This window comes from Telopea speciosissima, chromosome 8 (assembly GCF_018873765.1).
Source record: "Telopea speciosissima isolate NSW1024214 ecotype Mountain lineage chromosome 8, Tspe_v1, whole genome shotgun sequence".
NCBI lineage: Eukaryota > Viridiplantae > Streptophyta > Magnoliopsida > Proteales > Proteaceae > Telopea > Telopea speciosissima.
Genome location: NC_057923.1, coordinates 21677991 through 21687696, shown reverse-complemented (window position 1 = coordinate 21687696; position 9706 = coordinate 21677991). Strand labels below are relative to the sequence as shown.

At 39.4% G+C, this 9706-nt stretch overlaps 1 protein-coding gene across 3 annotated transcripts; it reads left to right on the top strand.

Annotated features, from left to right (window-relative positions):
* The first annotated feature begins 467 nt into the window (after window positions 1–467).
* On the top strand, window positions 468–9590 carry LOC122670462 (heat shock 70 kDa protein 15-like). 3 transcript variants are annotated; one of them, XM_043867343.1, is made up of 10 exons: window positions 468–572; window positions 1057–2290; window positions 4273–4500; window positions 4598–4693; window positions 4778–4987; window positions 8010–8207; window positions 8319–8465; window positions 8549–8698; window positions 9055–9185; window positions 9376–9590. In XM_043867343.1, exons 2-10 carry the CDS (start codon window positions 1121–1123, stop codon window positions 9584–9586), a joined length of 2541 nt encoding a protein of 846 aa, XP_043723278.1. In that variant the 5' UTR covers window positions 468–572; window positions 1057–1120; the 3' UTR covers window positions 9587–9590. The 3 variants fall into 3 exon arrangements, with proteins under 3 accessions (XP_043723278.1, XP_043723280.1, XP_043723279.1); XM_043867345.1 differs by having other exon boundaries at window positions 469–572; window positions 8013–8207; XM_043867344.1 differs by having other exon boundaries at window positions 571–637.
* Window positions 9591–9706: the final 116 nt, after the last annotated feature.

The following is a 9706-nucleotide window of genomic DNA, read 5'->3' as shown; positions in this document are numbered from 1 at the left end:
TTAGGGTTTATCTTTCCCAAATGATTTGATTTTCATTTGGGGAAGATGAGGACAATTTGGTTATTTTATTCTTTAATTTTGGTGGATTTTTATTAGAAAGGCATTTTGATCATTAGATTCGTTGAAACTAACGTTTAAAGTTCCAAATTAATGGATTGGACCAAAATGTTATACTATTTTGAATGTACAGAGGTATTTGCAATTAGAAAAGTTATAGGGGGCATTTGGACAAATGGATATTTTCAGGGGCATTTGTTAAAAACCCATTTATATATATTGCATCATATATACCAATAGATCTTTCTAGAAACAGTATCTAGAGTTCTCCAGCGCCACCATGCAACCCCAAAACGAAAATCCAGTAAATTGACAAATTTTCATATAAATCATCTCCTTCTCTTTGCTAAATCTATTAATTAGGTTTCTTTCTCGTAAAATTTCCAGGTCTTTAGAGGATTATAGAAACAGACATCTCCAATATTTCAGCTTCAGACCTCCCGTGCGTCCACGATTAGACATCCGACCTGATAATCTCTCCAAAACAGATACAGAAGTTCGGCGAAGACCTAAAGGTACATTCAGATACGAACCCTAATTTTCTTGAATTCGATTCGTCAGTTCTTCTGGTCAGAAACATGTAAGCTTTGTGGATCTGTAACCTATGCAGCTTTTTCTGAATTTAAACTGTTTTTGTTCAGTTTAAGGTGTTCATATTTCGTATTCTTATACTTTCATTCATTTAATCTCCGAAATAGAATCTATGATTATTTCCCCATATTCCAGTTTATAAACCCTAGAACTTGACGCGAGTCATTGTCTATAGAGCCTGCGTTGATTCGTGATCAGATCGGATTTTTTTCAAGGTCTTTTAGATGTGTAAAAACGATAACTTTTTCTTCACCTAATTTGATTTACATGTTTACATATTTGCATCGGAAGCATACTCTTACGTGGATCATGCTGTATTGTTTTTTTTTTGTTAGGTAATCTTGATATGTTTTATGTTCTTAATGGCTTTAAATTGTGACTATTTCCCTTTTCTGCATTGTTGCTCAGATCTCTGTTTCTTCGTCCGGAGTAGACCAATTTGCCCAACCGGACTGGTTTTATTCCGGCGAAAATGAGCGTTGTTGGTTTTGATTTCGGCAACGAAAGCTGCATTGTTGCTGTTGCTCGGCAGCGAGGCATAGACGTTGTTCTTAATGATGAATCAAAACGTGAGACTCCTGCTATCGTCTGCTTTGGTGAGAAACAGCGGTTCATTGGAACCGCTGGGGCCGCTTCCACAATGATGAACCCAAAAAATTCGGTCTCTCAGATTAAACGTTTGATCGGGAGGCAATTTTCTGATCCCGAGCTCCAACTTGATCTTAAAGCCTTCCCCTTCACCGTTACAGAAGGGCCTGATGGTTATCCATTAATTCACGCTCGATACTTGGGAGAAGCAAGAGCCTTTACACCAACGCAGCTTTTGGGGATGGTATTGTCAAATCTGAAGAGCATAGCAGAGAAGAATCTGAATGCAGCAGTAGTGGACTGTTGTATTGGTATTCCGGTGTATTTCACAGATCTTCAAAGAAGAGCAGTTTTGGATGCCGCTACGATATCTGGTTTGCATCCTCTCCATTTGATTCATGAAACGACTGCCACAGCGTTAGCTTATGGAATATACAAGACAGATTTGCCTGAGAACGACCAATTAAATGTTGCTTTTGTTGACATTGGCCATGCAAGCATGCAGGTATGCATTGCAGGCTTCAAGAAAGGGCAGCTGAAGATTCTCTCACATGCATTTGACCGGTCACTTGGAGGTCGAGATTTCGATGAAGTTCTGTTCCAGCACTTTGCAGCAAAGTTTAAAGAAGAGCTTAAGATGGATGTTTACCAAAATGCACGGGCTTGCCTTAGGCTGCGTGCTGCTTGTGAGAAGCTGAAGAAGGTACTTAGTGCAAACCCGGTGGCACCGTTGAACATAGAGTGCTTAATGGATGACAAGGATGTCAGAGGCATCATCAAGAGGGAGGAGTTTGAGCAGCTCAGTGTTCCAATTTTGGAGCGTGTGAAGGTACCTTTACAGAAGGCTCTTGCAGAAGCTGGACTAACTGTCGAAAATGTCCATTCAGTGGAAGTTGTTGGTTCGGGGTCACGTGTTCCCGCAATCATTAGAATCTTGACTGAATTTTTTGAAAAGGAACCAAGGCGCACTATGAATGCCAGTGAATGTGTTGCCCGAGGTTGTGCACTTCAATGTGCAATCCTCAGTCCAACTTTCAAAGTGCGGGAGTTCCAGGTAATATCTTCTTCTTGTTATTCAGGTTTCATTTGCTGTGTTGAACTTCTTGATTAATCTAATCCTAGAATTTGGGATGTTGAAACAAATCAGGTGTTTGCAAGTTCTAGCTGATTTTCTAATTACTTGGTCAAGTTATGTGAAATAAATTGATTTTCGTATTCAGGGCTTGCTTTTGCAGGCGAAAGAATGCTGGTGAAGAACCTATGCATACACAATAAATTGTTAGGGGGTGGAGAGAGAGAGAGAGAGGTACTTTCTAAAATAGGTAAAAAGAGGGGGGGGGGGGGAAGGGATCGTAGTTTTAATTAAATTGAGTGTTCTAAGTCCAGGGATATTGTTATTTAGTTTCTTAGTCTTAAGGTTGTGAGCTGCTGAGAAGAAAAATAATGAAGTAACCAATGAGAATTTGTGATTCAATTTTTTTTCTTCCAATTTCCTAGAATCCCAATGAAAAGTTGTTTGAGTATTGGGTACATGATGGTCTGGGAGATAAGTTGCTGCATTTTATGTTATTTGTTGTTATATTTTTAACATTTACCTTGTTCTGCACATGCAGCAATTGTCTATAGTTGTATAGTTGTCAAGGCGTTGCCAAGGCACCACCTAGGTGTCGAGGTGTCCCTTGTTGGACGATGCCTTGGATTGCCTCTAAGTGCCTTCTTGGTGTTGCCTAGGCATCTAGGCCCCCTTCATCGCCTTGAGTCGCCTAGTTGCCTTGACAACTATGGTCAGATGAGTACGTGAGGTGCATTATTGCTTCAATTTTATCCTTCATGCCTGCCATCTGCATCTTCACTTGAACGGCCTGTAATAATGATTTCTACTAAGTTGAGTCCTTTTCCTATCTGTTATTTATGTCACTGGGAATTTCATCTCAATAGATATCTATATGTCAACCCATATTTCCATAGTTTGAGATGGGAATGCGTACTGAAAGGAGGTTTGTTTGGTAACCACTAGTTGTTGGCTTGAGATTTGTTATTATTTTGTTTCACTGTTTGGGCTTATTGACTTTCGTCCAGTGATTGGATGTTTGTTTTTAATGTTAGAATTTGTGTCCAATATTTGATTTTGTTACAAGTGCTGTATATTCCTACTGTGTTTGGCTAGGACCTAGTCCAGTTTTATTTGTATATTGGCCTTGATTGCCCCAGCTCAGCCTAAGACTTAATTAATGGTCTGGGATATGTGGGTGCATTTGCTTTTAACTTCTATGGAGCGAGTCTGAGGTCCTCCTCCCTCCTCTCCCCTCTAATGTTTTTGGCTAAATATTTGATTCTCTGGAGTTGTAGATTTTTGCTGTTTTGATTTTTTCTAAAGGTTTAAGTAAACAAAATTCTTTGTGTACAAAAGAACCATTTCCTCACTCCTTTGTGAGGATCATTTAGTGTTAGAGCTACTAGTAAGAACTAAGAATTAAAGAAGTACTTCAGAAAATGAGTCACTTGAGGAAGTTGGATGTGAAAGGAATATGTTCCCTTAACTGCTGGTCTAGTTTAGCTGTTTTCTTTTTCAATAATAAATACATCTAGTGCACAAACACACAAGGGCTAGGTGTGCTGGGCTTGGGTACCTGCTAGGTAGCCTGGAACAGTTATTTCCCCATCTATTACAACACACTGTATGCGCACACTAGGTTTGGTGTTTGTGCAATCTTCATTTTCTTGGCAGTTGATGCTCTAGTATTAAGAAATGTTAAACTGTTACCCAAGTTGTTCTCAACTACTTGGCGAATATACTCGCAACATTTTTTTTGCTTTTGCTGTTGCATTAGTGGGTATTGTGTTTTAATTTGTTGATGTTGTTCTTGGAAGGTTGGTTTCGTTTTGGTTACAACTAGAATTGTTCTGATTTATTTCAAATCTTACTGCAAGGAGGTGAATCAATTTATGGTTCCCCCTCCCCCTCCTCTCTTGGCCTTTTTTTTTTTAAATAATTCAATGTTCGTACTATTAAGTGTTGCATTTCTTTTTCTTCAGGTCAATGAGAACTTTCCCTCTCCAATTGCCTTGTCATGGAAAGGGTCTGCACCTGATTCCCAAATTGGTTCTGCAAATCATCAGCAAAGCACCATAGTCTTCCCCAAGGGAAATCCACTGCCCAGTGTCAAGGCCTTGACATTTTATAGGTCAGGAACATTTACAATTGATGTTCACTATGCTGATGTGAGCGAATTGCAGGCACCGGCAAAGATCAGCACTTACACGGTAACTGAGCTGCTAATGGGGTTTACTCATAGACTTAAGTTCTAGCCTGTATGTACGACATTTATTTTCTCACTTATACTCTGAATTTCCTTCTCAGCTTGGTCCATTCCAATCTGCAAAAGGTGAACGTGCAAAACTGAAAGTGAAAGCTCGTTTGAATCTGCATGGCATTGTGTCTGTGGAATCTGCAACAGTAAGTGCTGGATGTAGTAGTAGCTGTATTCAACTTCTATTTATTGGCATTCTTTCCAGTTTTTTATGGTAAATTTTATTTCAGTTGCTGGAGGAAGAAGAAGTTGAAGTTCCAGTTGTAAAGGAGCCAGCAAAGGAAGGTACAAAGATGGAGACTGATGAGGCTCCTGCTGACACTGCAGCTGAAAGTGATGTAAACATGCAAAATGCCCAAGGTAGCACTGATGCATCTGGTGTTGAAAATGGTGCTCCTGAGTCTGGGGATAAGCCTGTGCAGATGGAAACAGATGCAAAGGTTGGTTGTGGTTTTCCTATTTCACATATATTTTTCTATTCTCTTAGATCTTTTTTATTCACAATTTCTGCTTCCACTTGGTTCTGTGTGGGATGCAGTTTGGCTGAAGTCCATTTGCTTCTTTTAAACGGTTTTTCAAATTAGCATTACCTGACAATTTACATCTTCCAATTAACCTTAAAAGATTGGCTTACTTCTCTGTACATGATGAGACATACCATGTGATTGTGTCTCTCTTTTACTCTGCAAATCATCTGTGCATGTTTGCATTTCTAAGTGGGAGTCGATATGATAATGAATAACGATGTGTAAGAGTTTATACTCAATTTCAGATCACGTGGATAATCTGCTGTGTATCTTCTCCTTTCTTGTTTCTTTTTGTCAGATCATTTTGAGTTTTCCTTGATTTCAAGTTTGCTAATATCATCTTTGATTTTTTGATAAATATTTTTATGATCAATCAATAGTGGAGTTGGTTGTGCTTCACTATACCTTTAGTGGTTTATAACTGCGCAATCAACATGCGCTCCAGGATATTCTTTAGCTGGCTGATGCATATTCCTTTACTGGATTGGGGTTGGTTTATGTTTCTCTATATGGGCTAGTGAAGATATCTAGTGCTTGGCAGGTTCAACCAAATAAGGGAATGGAACAGTCAATTTGGACTGCCCATCAGATGGATGACACACTGAGAGTTGAGCTGGCCATGTGTTCAATGTACCAGTTTATGCTATCTATTTACTCTGATGTCTGTTTCTTGGGGTGTGGAATGGATACAATCAATGTTCAGAAAAACATTTTTGAATTCCTTACAACCGGGGGACGTGTTGCCTGTCCTGAGCATCATGGATGGCTGTTTTGGCATCCTAGACATAGGAGGGAATGCCAGTGACCACAGAAATGGGGATGGCTGGTAAAAACCTATCAGGCATCCCAGTCCTGTCCTGGATGATTTCCTGGACATCCCTTTAAATCATTTGTCACATTGTTGAATTTTAATCAAGTACTAGTTTTTTGTGTTGCCAAGTGTTTGCTCATCCTCTCCCCCCCCCCCTCCTCACCAAAAAGAAGAAACTACCAATCAAGTACCCTTGAAACAGAGTTAGTCGATGTTGGAAGAGAACAAAGAAACCATCTAAGTTAGGTTTTAACTCCCAGAGTTGGGAATTGCAGTTTCATTTTAATTGATTCCATATAGTATAAGCTGGCCAATCCTTTCCTCGAAACTTATATTACAAAATGGTGTTCTTATGGCTGGTTTTTGTTTTTCACTTTGTATATAGATGTGGGAGGTCACAATATTAAGTTGCTTCTCTCTTTCATATGTGGTTTGGTTTGGAAATGGGTGTAGTCCTAACTTCTTCTTGATGTAGTTCAAAGAAGGAAGAAGAGAAGAGGGGCCAGCCAGCCATAAGTTCCATTGAGCCCAGCACCTTAAAGGTCACTTGCTGTTCATGATTTAGGCCCAATTAATGGGCCAGGATTGGGCCCATTATGGACTCTTAGCTATGTCTTGCATAGGAAGTCAATAGAGGATTTTATTTAGTTATTTGCTTCTATTTTCATTATTACATGTTAGTAGTAGATTATTGTTAATATGTTACTACATCTTAGTTACTATTTTAAGAGACTTCTATTTTGTAATAGAGCAAAGTTATTAATAGAAGAAAGGTGGGCTGTAAAGCTCAATGATTTTGAAGTTAAGAATGAATTGGCTTGTTTGCCTCCATTGCTGTGGGAGTTGGTGAGCATGGTGAGATTCTTTGCAAAACTTGGAGTACTGTGATTGGGGTTAGTGAGAGACTGACCTAGGCCATAGGTTAGAGGCCTTGATCATATCCCCCTTTCCCTTCCCCTTTCTTCTTCAGCTTGCTCTAATTTTCCCGTTCTAAAAGTTTCAGTTTTGTGCTACCCTTATTGTGATTCCCGCTGATCGTCAATAAAGACTTGTGGTTGTACTGTTTTGAAGTTTTTTAACCTGTGATATGAGTTGACATTTAAACTGTCTGGCACTGAAGTATGTAAATCAACTTTATTCTAAGTTGAATGCTACTTTGTTGAAGATGATTGAGGACTGTTGAACCTACTTCATATGCTTCCATTATCTAAGTACTGGTTACATAAGCTTCTGGTTTCTGTTTATATCTTTACTGGCAAGCAGCAATGGGGTATGGGTATTCTCATACCTTACCATCAGATTGAGGTGTAATTTTGAGGTTGATTACTGCTGGACCTACCTGTCCTTTGATTGGAATTTTACAGCTTTCTTCCCTACAGATTGGTGTATACTGGCGATTGCTGAATTTGAATCCAAATTAATAATTGTGTCCTGTTGTTCTGAGGTATCTAGCCACTGGTTTGGTTACATTCATGTTTTCATGTTATTCTGCCATATGGATGCTGAGATATAGTGCTGTTTCTAAATTTAAAAGCTAGTTTCTATTTTGTTACATCACTAGATATCCGACCGTTATTTTCATCTTGTTTTGGGAGATTGAAGTACTGCTGATTACCTTCAACTGAACTGAATTTTGGGTTTTTCTAAACCCTAGAATGGGGAGTTATATGTGGGGTGATAGCTTACTGGTTGTGAGCCATACAAATCTGTTGTGGGTAGGATTCTGAACCATAACACCACACCATGGCATTAGATTGAATCTGTCACTTCTCCACCGGAATTGTCAATTTCGTTTAACTTGTATTGTATATATGTTATGGTTTTGTTAGTACAACAACAACAACAACAACAACAACAACAACAAACTACAACAAACTAAGCCTTATCCCATCTAAATGGGTTCTGCTACATGGATCCTTGCACATCAAAGTAAAAGAAAAGAAGGAATGAAAGACACGAGAGATGAGAACTGCGAAAAAGAAATAAAAGAGAAATGAAAGTAAATGAAAGCATATTTTGGTATTTTGAGCTTTTTTTAATGAGATAATTGAACTTGATTCTGCTTCAGTTGGTATTTCCTATTCTACCTATTCTGAGCTAGAGTTTGCTGACATTCTTCCTCAGCAGGTTGAGGCGCCAAAGAAGAAGGTAAAGAAGACAAATGTCCCAGTTACAGAGTTTGTTTATGGGGGAATGCCACCTGCTGATGTGCAAAAAGCAGTGGAGAAAGAGTTTGAAATGGCCCTCCAGGACCGAGTGATGGAAGAAACGAAGGACAGGAAGAATGCAGTGGAGGCTTACGTTTATGACATGAGAAATAAGGTAAATCTGTGCACACTTGATAGATAATGTTGTGTTACATTTAGGAGCATATGATCTATTTCTGTGTGCCAAGCTGCTGATTTGATGAGTTTTTTCTCTTGTTTTTTCCAGTTGAATGACAAGTTACAAGAATTTGTGACTTCTTCAGAGGGGGAGGGATTGATTGCTAAACTACAGGAGGTTGAGGATTGGCTGTATGAAGATGGTGAGGATGAAACCAAGGGTGTCTATGTTGCTAAGCTTGAGGAACTCAAGAAGGTAAAGACTTCCCATTGTTATGTTCAGTTTTACTGGCAGCTGTGGTTAGAGATGTCTTCTGATATGGTTCAATGGAGTGACAGCTAGGGGATCCTATTGAGGAGCATTACAAGGACAACTTGGAGAGAGGACCAGCAATTGAACAACTTATCTATTGCATCAACAGTTTCAGAGAGGCAGCATTGTCGAATGATCCTAAATTTGATCACATTGACATTGCTGAGAAACAGAAGGTGAGTCTTTTATCATCATTTCTCTCTTTTTGTAGAAGGGGTCCTCCCCCTGGCTTGTAGTTGAGTTTTGGTTTCAAACTCACCAGTACGCCATACAACACCAGTATGAAGGTAGTATTAAGGTGGTCTTGTTTCCCTTTTATCTCATTTCAATATTTATTTACAACAAATGAAATGCAAAACTGCTAAGAAATGAGATCCTCCCCTACTCGCACGCCCACTCCCACCCCCCCTCCCAAATAAAAAAAAAAATACTATTGGACTTTTCCTAATGTGCTCGGTTTTATTAGAATGTCATTGATTTGGTTTAATGGCTGGGTACGACTTTATTTTGCTCATTCCTTGATGTCTGGTAGGTGGTAAATGAGTGTGTGGAAGCAGAGGCATGGTTGAGAGAGAAAATGCAGCAACAGGAAAGCCTCCCAAAATATTCACCCCCCGTTTTGCTGTCAGCTGATGTGAGAAGGAAAGCAGAAGCAGTTGACAGGTACAAGCAAATGACCCTTAGATTTAAATTCTTTCCTGTGTCTTCTTCAAGTTATGTTATTCATCTTGTTTGTGATTGGCATGGTTGGTTTCTTCTTGAGAGTAGTCATATCTCATTGCAATGGATGTTTACCTGTCTTTTTTTCTTTTTACTTGTGTTCAATATATTGAAATTGGTTATGGTTGTACAGGTTCTGCAGGCCTATCATGATGAAACCTAAGCCAGCCAAGCCATCAACTCCAACTGAGACACCTCCACCTCCACCCCAGGGCAATGAACCTCAATCCCAAGGTGGTGAATCTGGTGGTGAAAACCAGGTAGAAGGCAATGGTGAGGTGCCTCCAGCTACTTCTGAGCCCATGGAAACTGATAAATCAGAGGGCACCCAAAATGCAGCGTAAGTGGAGTAAAGAGGCATATTTTTTATGATTCATTTGAGCCAAAGATCGGTTCGTTTGTATTATCATTTCAGTTACAGCGTGAGAGTCTCAGTAGAGCTGAGGTGCAAGGGTTAATATGGG